Source organism: Pimephales promelas, chromosome 15 (assembly GCF_988280905.1).
Source record: "Pimephales promelas chromosome 15, fPimPro1.hap1.1, whole genome shotgun sequence".
Lineage (NCBI taxonomy): Eukaryota > Metazoa > Chordata > Actinopteri > Cypriniformes > Leuciscidae > Pimephales > Pimephales promelas.
The window spans coordinates 1238680-1255461 of NC_142783.1; the positions used below are offsets into that span (position 1 = coordinate 1238680).

General features: G+C 37.2%; 1 protein-coding gene across 2 annotated transcripts; it reads left to right on the forward strand.

The window, feature by feature from the left end:
* Positions 1 to 1455: 1455 nt before the first annotated feature.
* atxn3 (ataxin 3) lies at positions 1456 to 15669 on the forward strand. Of its 2 annotated transcripts, none has more exons than XM_089120011.1 (11): positions 1456 to 1533; positions 3755 to 3919; positions 4000 to 4044; positions 6472 to 6557; positions 6635 to 6701; positions 9745 to 9832; positions 9909 to 10029; positions 12340 to 12506; positions 12632 to 12758; positions 13777 to 13817; positions 15067 to 15669. In XM_089120011.1, the coding sequence occupies exons 1-11, from the start codon at positions 1456 to 1458 to the stop codon at positions 15105 to 15107; spliced, it is 1026 nt and encodes a 341-aa protein (XP_088976137.1). In that variant the 3' UTR covers positions 15108 to 15669. The 2 variants fall into 2 exon arrangements, with proteins under 2 accessions (XP_088976137.1, XP_088976138.1); XM_089120012.1 differs by having other exon boundaries at positions 15070 to 15669.
* The last annotated feature ends 1113 nt before the right edge of the window (positions 15670 to 16782 follow it).

Sequence of the window (16782 nt, forward strand, 5' to 3'; positions counted from 1 at the left end):
ATGTAAGTCCCCTTGTGGCGAAAATCCAGCTTTTAATGTTGTTAATGTGTGTATGTGGTGTGTTTAATCTGCTTTAACACACACCGTGTGTAAGTTGATAAGTGCTGCATTGCTGAGTATTTCCTCCTTAAAACTGCAGTGAACCAAAGCAAAGTCCTTTTAGGCAAGTCATGCCACTCGGCAGCTTTAAATATGTAATTTTGGTGATCAAGGATTCGTTTTAAGGGATCATAAGTTTAAATAATTTGTCTAGTTTTAAGGTCTGTTAGTTAGAACAAATTTAGATTTTTTTTTTTTTTTTTTTTGGGGGGGGGGGGCAGCTTTATATCATACACTGCTTATTTTATTTGTATTATTAAATACAAATTTTTGTATTTAATAATACAAATAAAATAATCAATGTATGATATAGAGCTGTTTAATCAGCTGGCAAGCCACCCTTTTCCGACTGAGGACCATGGATTTGGAGTCGCTGATTCTCATCATAGCCGCTTCACCCTCGGCTGCGAACCGTCCCAGTGCTTACTGGAGGTCCTGGTGTGATCTCTTACGTCACTGAACATTTCCATAGAAACCACCTAAACAATCATTTACACAAACTTTTTAAAGGGACATTACAGTGTTGAGGTGGAAATGACACCTATACTGTGCGTCAGCTATATTTTGTATAAAAAGTAATATTGATAGTGGTCTCAAATTAAATACTATAATGTATTTTAATTATTTTATTAGAACTTATTTTAGGTATATTCATAGTTACCAGATAAGTCATGTTTTTAAACTGTATTTTCACTGTTGAATTTAAAAAGTCTTGGTGTGGGACAATGAGAGAACAGAGATTTTGACACCTTTAAGGAGGTTTTAAAAGTATGAAAAAGTCATAATAGAAAGGTGGTAACAATTTTTTAAGTGGTTGTATTGTTAGTTTGACAAAGAAAGAAGAATGTATTTATTGAATTCATTGTATAAATAAATATACTAGGTTATATTTTAGTTCGATAATACTTTTTGTTTAATGTTTTGTAGTTTTAGGGGATTTTATGGTACTAAATTATATTTATGGAATAGTTATGATCAATTTATTAGCTGTTAATCTCTTTTTGAGTGTAGACTTGTCCAATTTAAACTCTGGTAAATCTGAAAAGCTTTGGGTCACAGACTGGGTCTCTTTTTAAAGAAGATTATTATTACGAAGATTATTGGCGCGATTATTGAAGGGAAAGAGTTGTGAAACTAAAAACAATTGTTTTAGAAGTGTTACTTTATTATTATATTATGAAAAATGCATTTTTAAAAAATTAAGTGAAAAAATATATTTTCCAAACGCGTTTTAAGTTTTAAATCTGACACAAAAATCGATCTGTCTGTCTGTATTGGTCTGTCTAGTATGTAATTTAAAAAAGAAAGAAAGAAAAGACCAGATGTTAACAGATGTTGAATGACTTTTATTTTGACATGTTTTGGCGTGTCGTTGTTTCCGACTGTCCCGTCATTCACACTTTCACAAACATGGAGTCTATTTTCCACGAAAAAGTAAGAATCGCATTTTAGCGAATTATATTTATGAATTATATCTATATTTCACACACGCGCTTCGCCCGATAAATAAAAGCTTTGTCCGTGTTTCAGCTTATCCGCACACGAGCGAGCTCCCACGGGGTTATATGAAGCGTTTATGGACTTTTATCGACTGTCAACGATCCGAAATGGGCTGAAATTGTTCGAGTTGTTTTGTTTACTGTCATTGTGTCGCTTTTATTATTCTCACATCTCTCTCATGTGAAGATAATGTCGCGGATTATGATTCTATAAAGACCACAGTAACTGCATTTACTAACATTTACAATGGTAACTTACATTATTATACACCGTAAATATCATGCGACTAATGCTGTTCTCCGGGGTAATTCTGGGAATATCGTGTCTTTTTGTTTGTCTAATTTTACTACAGTAAAAACATAATTAGTTATTATGGAATGAGCTCTTAGTGGTTTTCATTTCTAAAGTCACTGTTTTATTGTAAGATCAAGAACTGCAATAACTCTAGCTAGCACTGTAAATGAGTCACAGTAATCACGGGTTATATTATAAACTGGGTCCGGGGAGAAGTTTAGAGAAAAACAGTGTATAAATAAATAAACTATTTTAACAAACTAAATAAATGTCATTAAAATAAAACTTAAAATAAATTATTAGTAATCAGGGGTTATATTATAAACTGGGTCCGGGGAGATGTTTAGAGAAAACCAGTGTATAAATAAATAAACTATTTTAACAAACTAAATAAATGTCATTAAAATAAAACATGAATTATTAGTTTTTAAATAAGACATTAATATATCTTATTAGATTTTTAAAAAAAAAAGTTGTTAAAAATGCTATAAAAAAATTAACAAATAAATGAAAGATTATTTAAATAAATAAAATTGAAATTAATAAATTTGTATATGTGATTAAAATACATAAATGTAAAAAATTACACTTGATAAACTAAAACAACGCTTGATTAAAATGAATAAAAAATGAAAAGTACTGTAAAAATAAGATTCTAACTAAGTAAATAAGTTGATACAAGTGTTTAAAAAAGAAAAATAAATTAGTAAAATTTACTAAAATAAGATAAAACAAATTGATTTAGATAAAAATAATTACATTTAGCAAAACTAAATAAATAAATATAACTTGTTTAAAATAAAATAAAAGCGGAAAAGTACTGTATAAAAACCAGATACAACTAAGTAACTAAATACATAAAAATTATTGAAATAATAATTGTGATTAAAACAGTTAATAAAAACAAACAAATAAAACAGCTACAGTGAGGAGAAAAACACAGTGATGTAATGTAATAAATAACTCAAAATGTATTTAATTAAAATAAATGAAATGAATAAATGAAAATACGTATATAAATAAAATTTGCTATAAACTTGATAAAGCTAAACAAATAAATAAAACTTGATTAAAATTAATAACAAAAGTGTAAAAGTCCAAAATAAATGCACAGTTAAAATAAGATTAAACAAAAAAAAAAATTTGATTAAAATAAAACGTTATTTTAAATGCATGAAATTTGATTTAAAAAAAAAGATTAAAATCAGTTGATAAAAATAAATAAATACAAATAACAGTACTGTACTGTCAGTAGAAGAAAAACACAACGATGTAATAGAAAGTAGCCTACATGTTTTACAAATGTATAATAATTAAGCAATAAGGTTATACAGCACAGCCTCTCGTACCTTATTGCTTTTATAAAACGGTTACCACACAAGACAAATATTAAAATAAAATAAAAATATTAGTGTAACTTTAATGAAGTGAAATCACTAAAAGCCTTCCTTCCGCTAGAAAAAAATAGTCCCTGACCGTGAACATCAACAACGCTCCAGTCAGTGTAATATACATTAAAGCTCAAATAAACACAATATAAGAACTGCAGTGTTGTGCAGTGATACACAGAACCTGTTTGACTGTTTTATAGTTTCTTTTAGCAGTATTAATTGGGTCATCATATATGAAAATATTTATCTGCTGTTAAAGTGTGAGGATAAGGTCACTCGCACAAAAGGGATCATATTTTACACTTTACAGATTGAATATTTAAATGAACTCAGTATTTTGGACACTGTTTCTGCCTCTTCATGACGACTCGCCTGCTGTATTCCTCATTTGTAAGTCATTGGGGACAAAGGCGTCTGCTAAATATGCATGTAAACTCCCTGACAGTAATGTGTGTGTGTGTGTGTTTCAGCAAGAGGGCTCTCTGTGTGCGCAGCACTGCTTGAATAACCTCCTGCAGGGCGAGTACTTCAGTCCGGTGGAGCTGTCGGCCATCGCACACCAGCTGGACGAGGAGGAGCGCATGCGCATGGCGGAGGGAGGAGTGCAGACGGAGGAGTACAGGACCTTCCTACAGGTGCACACACACACACACTCATTGCTCACAGCTCAGCTCACTCTTATAATCCTAACACCTGTGTGTTCTGCCCTCTTCAGCAACCGTCAGGAAACATGGACGACAGCGGCTTCTTCTCCATCCAGGTGAGTGTCGTCTGAGCGACACACACTCGTGTCTGCACTCGTGTACACAACGGCTCTTCAGTGGCGCGCGATGATGGAACATGAAGGATACATATATGCACAATACGTTCTTTATAGTATAAAAAGGTGCTTTAGACTATTAAAATGTTCTTTACTCTAAGAATAAAGTGATTTGTTTAGTCCCCCTGTAGTCAATAATTCTATCCCTTAAAACTCACCAAAATTATATATTTAAACTTTTTTTCTGTCTTAAAATATATTGAATGTAACTCGACACCCTTGCCTCATTTAGTATGCGTGGTTCTATGAATATGTAAATGAGCCCCGCCTTAAGGAGGAAATACTCAGCAATGCTGTCCACTTATCAACTTACACATGGAGTGTGTTAAAGCGGATTAAACACACCACATACACACATAAACAACATTAAACACTGGATTTACACCTCAGGGGGACTTTAAGAACCGAAAACTGCTCTTCTTTGGCATCATTACTGTGAAAACCTCAATGTTGACAGTGAGCGCATCTCCTCACACTCCTCCTTCAGTCGTGTGCTTTTGCATGATTGTCTAAAGTTTGTCTTCATAATCATTTCAGAGCTGCACGATTCGGGATAAACAGAATCATGATTTTACATGTTTAAATATGGATCATGAATCTGATAGCATGTCATTTACTACAGGACAAAATGTTATTTTCTCTAGTCTATTTATAAAAGTGTTTTATTAATATAAATATTTCAAATTCTTTTAAATTAATGATTCAATGAATCACTCATAAAGACGTCCCACTGGCTTCATTACTGCATGAATCAGTGTTTTTGAACGAATCTCTTAAATTAAACGATTCAATGACTCACTCGTAAAGACTTCACTTGCTTCATTGCTGGATGAATCAACGTTTTTGAACGAACCTCTTAAATTAAATGATTCAATGACTCACTCGTAAAGACTTCACTTGCTTCATTGCTGGATGAATCAACGTTTTTGAATGAATGTTTCAATGACTCACTCATAAAGACTTTACTGGCTCCATTACTGGATGAATCAGCATTTTTTAACAAATCTCAAGTGAATGATTTAATAACTCGCTCGTAAAAAATTTGCTTCATTACTCGATGAATCAATGTTTTTGAACAAATCTATTGAATTCAATCACTCACACATAAAGACTTTTTTTGGATTCATTACTAAAGGAATCAATGTTTTAATACTAATCTCTTGAATGAATGCTATAATGACTCACTCATTAAGACTTCACTTGTTTCGTTTCTGAATGAATCAGCATTTTTGAATGAATCTTTTAAATTAATGATGCAATGACTCACTCGTAAAGACATCACTTGCTTCATTACTGGATGAATCAGTGTTTTAATACTAATCTCTTAAATGAATGATTCAATGACTCACTCATTAAGACTTCACTTGCTTCATTACTGGATGAATCTGCATTTTAACGAATCTCTTCTTTTTCTTCATTACTGGATACATCAGGGTTTTAATACTAATCTGTTAAGTGAATGATTCAATGACTCACTCATTAAGACTTCACTTGCTTCATTGCTGGATGAATCTGCATTTTAACGAATCTCTTCTTTTTCTTCATTACTGGATACATCAGGGTTTTAATACTAATCTCTTAAGTGAATGATTCAATGACTCACTCATTAAGACTTCACTTGCTTCATTACTGGATGAATCTGCATTTTTAACGAATCTCTTCTTTTTCTTCATTACTGAATAAATCAGCATTTTTAACAAATCTCTTAAGTGAATGATTCAGTGACTCACTCATTAAGACTTCACTTGCTTCATTACAGGATGAATCAGTGTTTTAATACTAATCTCTTAAATGAATGATTCAATGACTCACTCATTAAGACTTCACTTGCTTCATTACTGGATGAATCTGCATTTTTAGCAAATCTCTTCTTTTTCTTCATTACTGGATGAATCAGTGTTTTAATACTAATCTCTTAAGTGAATGATTCAATGACTCACTCGTTAAGACTTCACTTGCTTCATTACTAGATGAATCAGCATTTTTAACGAATCTTTTGAATGAATGATTCGATGACAAATACATCATATTAACAGTCACTTGATGTAATTTCAGTGTAAAGTTACTTTTAAAAGGTGTTTTACTTTGTTTTGATCGCTACTGTAGACATCAGTGTTTATATCTGAACTATAACGTTTTATCCCCGTACTTCTGTGATAATCTGAATTATTACAAGACAGAAATAATGAAACTGTTGTTGAAAAGACTCTAAGACTCATACATGACCACGGCTCTCTCTGGGTCAGAACGCCTTTAGGAATATTTCCAATGTTTGAATTGTGAACCCTTCCCTTGTCCTCGTGCACAGTCCTCAGGTGTAGACGTCCCATGAGCCCTTGCTGAGTGCAGGTGCGCTGTGTTTTGCAGGTCATCAGTAACGCGCTAGGGGTCTGGGGTTTGGAGATCGTTCTCTTCAACAGCAGAGAGTACCAGCAGTTACAGATCAACCCCATGTAAGTCTCTCTGACCGCTTCCACGTCCGTTCTGTTATCCGCTGTGTGACGCTCATCCTCTTCATGTTTGCTTCCAGACACGAGAAGGCCTTTATATGCAACTATAAGGAGCACTGGTTTACGGTGCGTAAGCTGGGACAGCAGGTATGTGTGTCGCTTGCAGCATTAGTCCAACACAAGGACTGCGTTTGCATGTGCACCCATAATCTGACTATTTCCAATAAGGACTTAATCACAGTGAAATGTTTACATGTTTACATGCAACTCGCATCAAACTGATTATTCTCTAAGAATTGTGGTTATTTTTCCTGCTTTAAGCACAAGGCTCTTTCTGGACAAGCTCTTCCAGCACACATGGATCTTATCTATACATTTTTTTGTTAACACCCAAAATTGTATCCATTTCCAAAAATTTTGACCATGCGTCGTATTCATGCACTCCAAACATGCACATGCACATTGGAGTAGATGGCTTTAAAGTATTTGCATGCTTCTTTATTGTGTTAAAATCAGCATGCGCCGTGTTTTACCACAATTATTATGAGCTTAAGGTTACTTTAATTTCCTATTATCTCCGTAAAGCTGCTTTGAAACAATCTATATTGTTAAAAGTGCTGTATAAATGAAGGTTACTTGACTTAATGGAGGAGTTCACTTCAGAATTAAAATGTCCTGGGCCCTGTTTTTCAAAAGTAATCCACTAGGATTTTGGATAACGGATTGGATCAAATCTTGAAAATGGGTTTTTGCAAAAGAAAAAACGGATTATTACATAATCGGATTAGATCACGTAATCCAGTCTTGGTTTTGATCCGGATCAAACCTTTAGTTTGGGTTTTTCACAAGTTTTTTGTAGGTTTTGGATCACTCTGATCCAAAAAATCAGGATTAAACTGATCCCATCAGAAGGATGGATTCAGCGTGGATTTCATGCCCAAAATGTAACGAAAACTTAAAAAATTTATCAAATAATACTATATTTGTATCATGCAGTATCTTACAAGATATCCTATTCATTCCTAAGTTTTAATTTTATTTGTTCATCCGTCAGGCTACAGTGATTAGGTAGGCTTTAGCGTATTCAGCCTTTAAGTATAGTATAAAACAATACATTTTATTCTGTCACTAAGTAATATATATATATATATATATAAATTAAGAGTTCAGATGCAAAAGCCTCTAAATGCCATTTGAAATTTTCTTCTAGAATGATAATTTTTATCAAGCTTGTATATTTAAGTTCAGTAATTTCACTTAAATGGCAATGATAATTACCTCTGAATTGTTATTTAAGTGAAATCACTGAACTTAAATATACAAGTTTGATAAAAATCATCATTAAAGAAGAAAATTTCAAATGGCATTTAGAGGCTTTTGCATCTGAACTCTTCATATATATATTCATCACAATCGAAAATATTTTTGTTTTTAGAATATTTATTAGTGATGCATGCAATGATTACGGAACAACCAAAAAAAATGCAAAGAATGGCAATCACTGATTTTTAAAATCCAAAACAAATCCAAATCAGAAATAGTGTCTTAACTATTGCGTCCAAGGCCAGACTTGATATCCGCCTCCTAAAGGCTACACTCAGACAAGCTGGTCTCTCCACATCAGATGAGGAAGTCTGAAATTATTGTGGAGTATTTGACATTAAGTCTTTTTTTTTTAATTCAATACATCTATATTTGAAACTTGTTATAAATATCCTCAATCTACAGTGTTTGTTACTTGTTTTGTCTAACTGTTGCTCTTTACATAGTTCTACATTGTGATTGCCTATCCTATTTGAGCACTGGTTATCCAGATTTGGTGAGCCTGAAAAGTTCCTATCCGGATCAGATTGATCCAATCCGATGTTGCTTTGAAAAACTGGCTCAAAAGTAAGCTGGATTACGTGATCCGGATCAATTTTATCCGGATTAAACTTTTTGAAAACCGGGCCCTGATGATTTACTCTCCTGATGATTTGTCTTTCTTTCTTCAGTGGGAAAGAAATTAAGGTTTTTGAGGAACACACTCCAGGATTTCTCCATATAGTGTCTTCAATGGGGTCCAACGGGTCGAAGGTCAGATGTGAGTTTCAAAGTCTCGACACGATCCAGCCGAGGAATAAGAGTCTGATCTAGACAAACCAGCGACATTTACAACAAAACACACATTTATATACTTTAACCACTAATGCTGGTCTTGCTCTCGCTGTGATGCGACACACATTACGTCATCAGGGTGAAAGGTCAAGCGTGATGTAGACGTAAGAACAGACCCAGTGTTTACAAAGAGACTAAATCAAACACCATTTACAAATTAATAAATAAAATGTAATACAACGATGTCGGACGATTTTGAAGTTGAGTTTTTCACCCTTTCCTACATTTCTGAACCGTAACACGCGAGACCTTTTAGCGTGATTACATATATAAGTATATAAATGTGTGTTTTGTTGTAAATGTCGCTGGTTAGTCTAGATCAGACTCTTATTCCTCGGCTGGATCGTGTCGAGACTTTGAAACTCACATCTGACCTTCGACCCGTTGGACCCCATTGAAGACACTATATGGAGAAATCCTGGAGTGTGTTCCTCAAAAACCTTCATCTCTTTCCCACTGAAGAAAGAAACACATGAACATCTCGGATGACGTGCGGGAGAGTAAATCATCAGGACATTTTCATAATCCTTTAAATGAATAGTTCACCCAAAAATGAAAGCTCTCACATCATTTACCTTACATGTCATTCACAGTGTACGGTATATGACTTTCTTTCTTCAGATTAACACAAACAAAGATTGTCTGGAAAATAATCCATAACTGTGAGTCTATATAATGCAAGTGAACCGCTCATTTGACACTTGAAAAACCACACAAATGGTGATTCCAGCGGATGAATCTGTCTTCTGAAGCCAAACGATACGTGTGCTAGAAAAATAAATCTTGTAGCTATAAATCATGTCTTAAGAATGTAAACCAATTCAGGTTGACTTAAACATAACGTCTGTGCGAGAACTAACGACCACGTTGTGATTCCTCGTATGACAAAATATGAATGTTTTTCTTACACACACACCTATCGTTTGGCTGGAGAATACACAGATGTATCCACATGATTTCACCACGATCGCTGTGTGTGTGTACTGAGCGGCAGCTGTGTGAGATGATGTTGAGTTCCTCTCTCTTGATCTAGTGGTTTAATCTGAACTCGCTGTTGACCGGACCGGAGCTCATATCGGACACATACCTGGCCCTTTTCCTAGCGCAGCTGCAGCAAGAAGGTAAAGCTCGTACATGGCCGTGCGTCACATGAGCTCTTATCATACGTCCACACGTATAATGCGTCCCATATTCCAGGTTATTCCATATTTGTGATCCGGGGAAACCTGCCGGATTGTGAAGCGGATCAGATTTTGCGGATCATGCGAGTGGAGCAGCAGCAGCGGCCGAAGCTGATTGGTGAAGACGAGGCCCAGAGGTGCGTCAATGCTCATCACATGACAAATAGGCCTCGTTTACACTGTCTGTGAAATGTGACCCAATTCCTATTTTTTGCTATCACCGTGTAAACAGGAAAAAAAAAAACGCATGCATTCGGATATTTCGAGATCAGTTTCAGGCCTCGTTCATATGTGGAAATTAATCAGATATGTGCCAATGTGTCTGTCATGTTAACGATGGCATTTGGCAAAGTACCCCGATTTAAAGGATTAGTTCACTTTTCAAAAAACTTTTGCTGATAATTTACTCACCCCCATGTCATCCAAGATGTCCACGTCTTTCTTTCTTCAGTGGAAAAGAAATTAAGGTTTTTGATGAAAACATTCCAGGATTTTCTCCATATAATGGACTTCAATGGGGACCAAACGGTTCAAGGTCCAAAAGACAGTTTCAGTGCAAACTGTTCAAACGGCTTTAAACGATTCCAGACGATGAATAAGGGTCTTATCAAGCGAAACGAGCGCTCATTTAATAAATAAATAACAACGTTTAAGTTTTATAAGCTCAAATGCTTGCCTTGCTCTGTTCTGTGACGCGCGTTCGTGACTCTCCTGTTCGAACTCGATTATCAAAATGAACAAATCTTTTTTTGTGTCATTTGATTCATTCAACGAACGAAATTAATGAATTGACTCGGAAAAAGATTTGTTAATTTTGATGAACGAGTTCGAACAGGAGAGTCACGAACGCGCGTCACAGAACAGAGCAAGGCGAGCATTTGAGCTTATAAAACTTAAACTTTGTTATTTATTTATTAAATGAGCGATCGTTTCACTTGATAAGACCCTTATTCATCGTCTGGAATCGTTTAAAGCCCTTTGAACAGTTTGCACTGAAACTGTCTTTTGGACCTCGAACCGTTTGGTCCCCATTGAAGTCCATTATATGGAGAAAATCCTGGAATGTTTTCATCAAAAACCTTCATTTCTTTTCCACTGAAGAAAGACATGGACATCTTGGATGACATGGGGTGAGTAAAGCAAAAGGTTTTTTTAAAAGTGAACTACTCCTTTAATGGCGAGAGCAACTCAACAATGATGGCACTCTTCGTTTCATTATGGAGATGTTGGCGAATTTCACATATATCGCAGAGCTAGCATCAAGCATATTTCACATTCGTCCCTTTAACCCCCTTTAAGCTAGTATGTCAAGTGTAATCACATTAATCAGATATGAGTCACACTCACAATTGAAAGGACGTGTAATCGGACGGTCAAAAAAATCAGATATAGGCAACCAATCAGAATTGGGCATCAAGACCTGCAGTGTAAACACATTATGGATAAACAAAGTGCTCATCTGTAAAATCCAAACAACAAACTGTTTGCAACTCAAGGGTCCAGATCATTTAAAATGGGATATTTTGTGGAAAAAAGTCTGTTTTAGAGTGGATTAGTCATGTGAGGTGCTCCGATAGGGTACACCTTTTCACATGCCATTTTTTAAACTGCTTTCAACTATTTATTCCTATTGGTGATGAATGTGCATGTAGTGTTATTCAACACCCAAAACAAACACCATCATTTCATCATAGCATAAGGATCAAATGCTTAATGAAATGCAAATGCATAATCAAATGATTTCAATGCATGACGTGGAGGCAAAGACCCGGCCACCGGTGTTAAAGCGCCCCTATTGTGCTTTTTCAGAGATTCCCTTTCCTGCAGTGTGTCATGGAGCTGTTTGTGAATGTGAAAGCGCAGCAAATCAAAGTGCAGATAAGAAGTGATTCTGAACTGAAACGAGTCGTCAGTGATTCAGCCTCACTTCAAGATGAATCTGCGTATGTGTGTAACTAATTTGCATAATGCCAGCCTGTGGTCTTGATTGGCTGAATAGCATCTCTTAGCTCCGCCCTCAAACACTGTAGTGTATCTGAGACTGGGAGAGTGTCGAGGAGACGCTGTTTTCTGAGATTGATTCGGTTAAACTCACGCCATCGTCACTGTTCGTATCACTGTGATCAAGAGCTGCGATTCAGATATGATAATGAGCGTTTCTGACCAATCACAGCCGAGCAGCTCTCAGAGAGGCGGAGCTTAGAGAGACTGAATCCTTGATTGAAGCGTCACTGAGAGATTGAATAATGCTCCAGTGGAGATTATGAGGAAATTAAAGTGTTTTTGACCTTTGATGCGTTTAACCTGCTGTAGGAGACATTAAAAACAACATTAAGAGTCTTTAATGGGGCACTTTAATAAATTAAAGTGTAGATATAATAAAGTGTAAAGTGTTTTAATAAAGTGTAGCGTGGATCACTGATGAGTGTGTGTGTGCTGTGGATCAGGCTGACGGTGCCGCAGGTGTCAGACACCACACACACCACCGGGGAAGAAGCGCCGCTGGACGAGGATGAGGAGGAGCTGAGGAAGGCTCTGGCTCTCAGTAGACAACACATGGAGGTGGAGGACGAGGAGGCCGACCTGCGCAGGGCCATCCAGCTCAGCATGCAGGGTGAGACACACACAGATCATGTTGACCTAGATGCTGCAAGAGGAGGTTAACCCAATACTGATGTGCACTAATCATGAACCGATAAGAACTGTGAGTTGTGTTTTTTCTGGTGCTGTAACGGACAGGCGGCGTTGATCCCAGAAGCCCCGGGGCGGGTGTGACGGCGGGCTCGTCTCATGAATCGGGAGGCGTTGAGAAGGAGACGCTCTCGGCTGAGGAGCTGCGCAGGAGGAGACAGGTGTACTTCGACAGGTGAGCGCACACACACACACACATGATGTGAGCGTGATCAGACTTAGTGATGATGTGTGTCTCCCAGAGATGGGGACTCGAGTCGCACTTGAGTCACACAAACAGCTGACTTCAGACTTGACTCGTGACTCGACCCAAAACCTGTTTTCATGCAGTTATTGCTTTTTAAATCTAAATTCATTTTAATGTATTTGTATTTTCTTTTATTGGCGCATACGTTGGGGAAGCGTATGATAAGCTGCATGTCCCCCGCCCTTTACTGCGCATGAGACAGAGCGTATTTAGGCCACGCCCACACCGGGGGAAAACAATCCAACCGTCTCCATTGACTTTGCGTCTGTAGATTTCTCATGAATTCAACAAAAGTTGGGATTGTAAATCATCCCGATCTGCACCGTCATCACAGACATCGTTAGAAAGTGCTCTCTCTCTCTCTCTCTCTCTCTCTCTCCAGTTCAATGTTGTCGGATCCAAATATGGTCATTTCCTTTAAATCAGCAACCAATCGCGAAAGTAAAAGGGGGATTTAACTCTAAATGAGCGATCTCATTGGCCTGATGGAAATCTTTAGATCCCGTTTTGTGTTTTCTCAAAATGACTTTCTCTCAAACTCCAAGTCTGAAATCTCCACTTCAGTAGCACCGATATACCAAACTGTCCAGTCTTATACCTAGTTTTATTATGAAGACTATTACAGATGGATTTGTAAATATATTATTCCTAGCTTGATTTATATAACATTGTTTTTGTAAAAACATGGCGAAAATCTGTTTAAGGCTATCTGATAACAGGATAACATATCCATAAATATATATTTTTCCCCCGTCTATTACTGTATGTGAACACAATGAAAAAATTATTTTAAACATGGCTTTATCTAATAGGCTATTCAGATTTCGTTTTTTGTTTTTTAAATATATGCAAATTCGCACATATTTTAATTAGACAATGCCTAATAATTTAAGACTTGACTTCCAAAAAATGACTTGTGAACATCTCTGGTGTCTCCTCCTCACAGGCAGCAGCAGAACACACACGCTCACGCCAGCAACACCGCCGGTAAGAGCCTCCAGTACTCCTGCTTCAGTCTGACCCCAGATCAGTCATGTGAGCGAGGGCTCCAGGTCTAGTTATCCAGATCGCTGGTTAAGGGGTATCAGTGTGAGGGCGTTTCACAGCCAGAGTGTTTGTTTCAGGACCTGCCGTCTCTTCTCCCTCAGTTCTGTTCGTTTAGGCTTGATCGCACCAAAGCACCGTCTGAATGAGGTGGTTTAAATTCCTAATTGAAACCATTTCCTAATGTTAATTTTAATTCTGAAGTGAACTACTCCTTTAAAGTGCCCCGTTAGGCTGTTTTAAAGGTTTCCTGGGCTAAACGTTCATATTGTTACTGTCACATGACCTCCCAGCGTCACTTCATATACCCTCTCCTATGGCCTCATGGGACATTAAGTGTCAATCAAATGCGCTCTATTCAGCCTTCTGTTTTTCAAACACTATTAAGTATAAAGTGCTTCAGACGCAGCGATAGTCTTAAAGGGTCAGTTCACCCAAAAATGAAAATGATGTCATTAGTTTCAGATATTTTAGATTTAGTCCGAGAGCTTTCATTGTAAACGTGTGTACGGTATGCTGTCCTTGTCCAGAAAGGAAATAAAGACATCATCAGAGTAGTCATGTGACATCAGTGGGTTAGATACAATACAATGAAGCATCGGAAATACATTTTGGTCCAAAAATAACAAAAACTCTGACTTTATTCAGCAGATTCTGTTGTGGATCCATGTTCAGTGCTGACGTGTGTGTGGTGCGACTGAGCTTCGGTTACAGTCTGAGGGAGACGCACGCTGTACAAACAATCTTCACAAACATGTGTGTAAGGATTTCCACACTGAGGAAAACTTGCATTTTTTTAGCCCAGAACCCGAATACACGGACGCACCAGACACACGTCAGAACACGGATCCGGACACAACGCAATGCTGAATAAAGTCAGAGTTTTTGTTGTTTTTGGACCAAAATGTATTTTCGATGCTTCAAAACATTGTAACTAACCCACTGATGTCACATGACTACTTTGATGATGTCTTTATTTCCTTTCTGGACAAGGACAGTATACCGTACACACATTTCCAATAGAGGACTAAATCTAAAATATCTTAAACCGTGTTCTGGAGATGAACGGAGGTCTGACGGCTCATTAATGACATCATTTTCATGTGAACTAACTGTTTAAAGCTAAGTTTATGCAAGGCTTTTAAGCGTTGGCCTGCTCAGCACATGTTGTTGTTCATCTGTGTGTCGTTAGCAGGCGAAGAAAAGGACAGTGGGACCAAACCCAACCAGTGACCCTCCAGCGGAGACGCTCTGACCACCACGATCCACCCGACGGGGCCACACTGCGCTCGGGTCCTGCTGGGTCAATCAAGGGACATTCGTTTAGCTTCGCTTGGCCTCTGCGAGATGAACAGGTCAAAGGGAAGCTTTCCCCCGGTACATTCCTCTTCCTCAGACTGCCGTCTCCGAGAGCGAGGCGCCCGGCGCGGGGAACCTGTTAAAGTGGGACCATTCGGGCTTTATTGGGGCTCTATCCTCTTTCCCTCTGTGAACTGTAGTGAATTACTGTCACAGGCGAGGCGTGTGACACGTGTCCGTATCTGTGATTCATCAGCGGCGGTCGACTCTCACGAGCACAGCGCGTGTGTGTGAGATGTTGAAGAGTGAGACAGTGATGAAGTGACGTTCATCATCGTACAGATTCAGACCTTCTCTCGTTTTAGTCGTCCCTCAGCAGATCTTTTGGCTCCACACTCGTTTCATATTCAGCAATAGTTTTTAAGTGATTGATTATTCTTGCACTTCTATGTACACACTTTTTGTTTCTTAAATAAAATGATTTGTTTTCCCCCTCTCTGTTTCTTCTCCCTGGATTATTAGACTTCATATGTTCCTCCGTCATTAGTTTCGCTGATGACTAGCAGTCGCACGATTCGCTCTCTTTATCCACGCTTTAGTTTTCATCATCCTTCACTCACGCGTCAAAATGACCCCAAGCCCTAAAATTATATATTTATTTTTTTGTACGGAATTGTTTCATTTCATTTTGATATTTTTAGCACAATTTTTGTGGAGATTTTTTATTTACCTTTAAATTGCTACATTTCATCACTAAATAGTAATTTAAGCACACATTCCTCACAAACTTAAATTCAAAATGTCATAATTTCATGCATAACCATGTCCATAACCCTTTTAATTCAGCTCTAAATATCTTACACCGGGAGTCTTTGCTGACCTCTTGTGGAAAATAAATAGTATAACATGATATTTCATGACTCTAGATGGGCTTATATCTCTATATGCAGAGCCAGAGAGCCATGTATTGAGAGAGTTCCGACAGTCCCATAGACCGCCATTGTAACTCAGGAATGCGGAAGTGACGCGTGTCGTGGACCCGCACATTAGTTCCAAACACTGATACTTCCAGCATTGAACCCCATTCATTTTCAGTGTTTCCGAAGTACGCTCGCTGGTAAATTAATGAAATTACTGTATTTTTTAATTTTACACACATTTGCCGACCTCTTGTGAATCTAGTCTGTAGTTATATGTTATGTAGCCAGGTCTACTAAATGTTTATTGGAAGATAATATAGGTTAATTGCAGCGATAGCTTACATGACCAACACTTCACTAACGTTGTTAGCTAACTTATGGTAACCTGATGTATATTTTATATATTATATAAATATTATCTTATTAAAAATATATATTAAATATAATTTATATATATGTGTGTGGGGGGGGGTGGGGGTGGGGGGGGGGGGTATTGAAACATGTATCCTGTACACATTGTATAAATGTATTTGTGTGTGTTTTCTGATGAATGGTTTAGACCCTACAAGAGCTGAGATATCGAAACTCAAAATTTCGACCCGAAAAAAAAAATGAAAGGGGTACCACTGTCATTTTTTTTTCGGGTCGAAATTTTGAGTTTCTCTGATCTTCTTGAAACTCTGGATTCT

Bases quoted from the DNA above. Each gene is read 5' to 3' on its own strand.
- atxn3 (XM_089120011.1), top strand. From the start codon at position 1,456: ATGTTTTGGCGTGTCGTTGTTTCCGACTGTCCCGTCATTCACACTTTC. The intron at 10,030-12,339 runs GTGCGTCAATGC...GCTGTGGATCAG, and splicing joins GGTGAAGACGAGGCCCAGAG to GCTGACGGTGCCGCAGGTGT. The intron at 12,759-13,776 runs GTGAGCGCACAC...TCCTCCTCACAG, and splicing joins AGACAGGTGTACTTCGACAG to GCAGCAGCAGAACACACACG.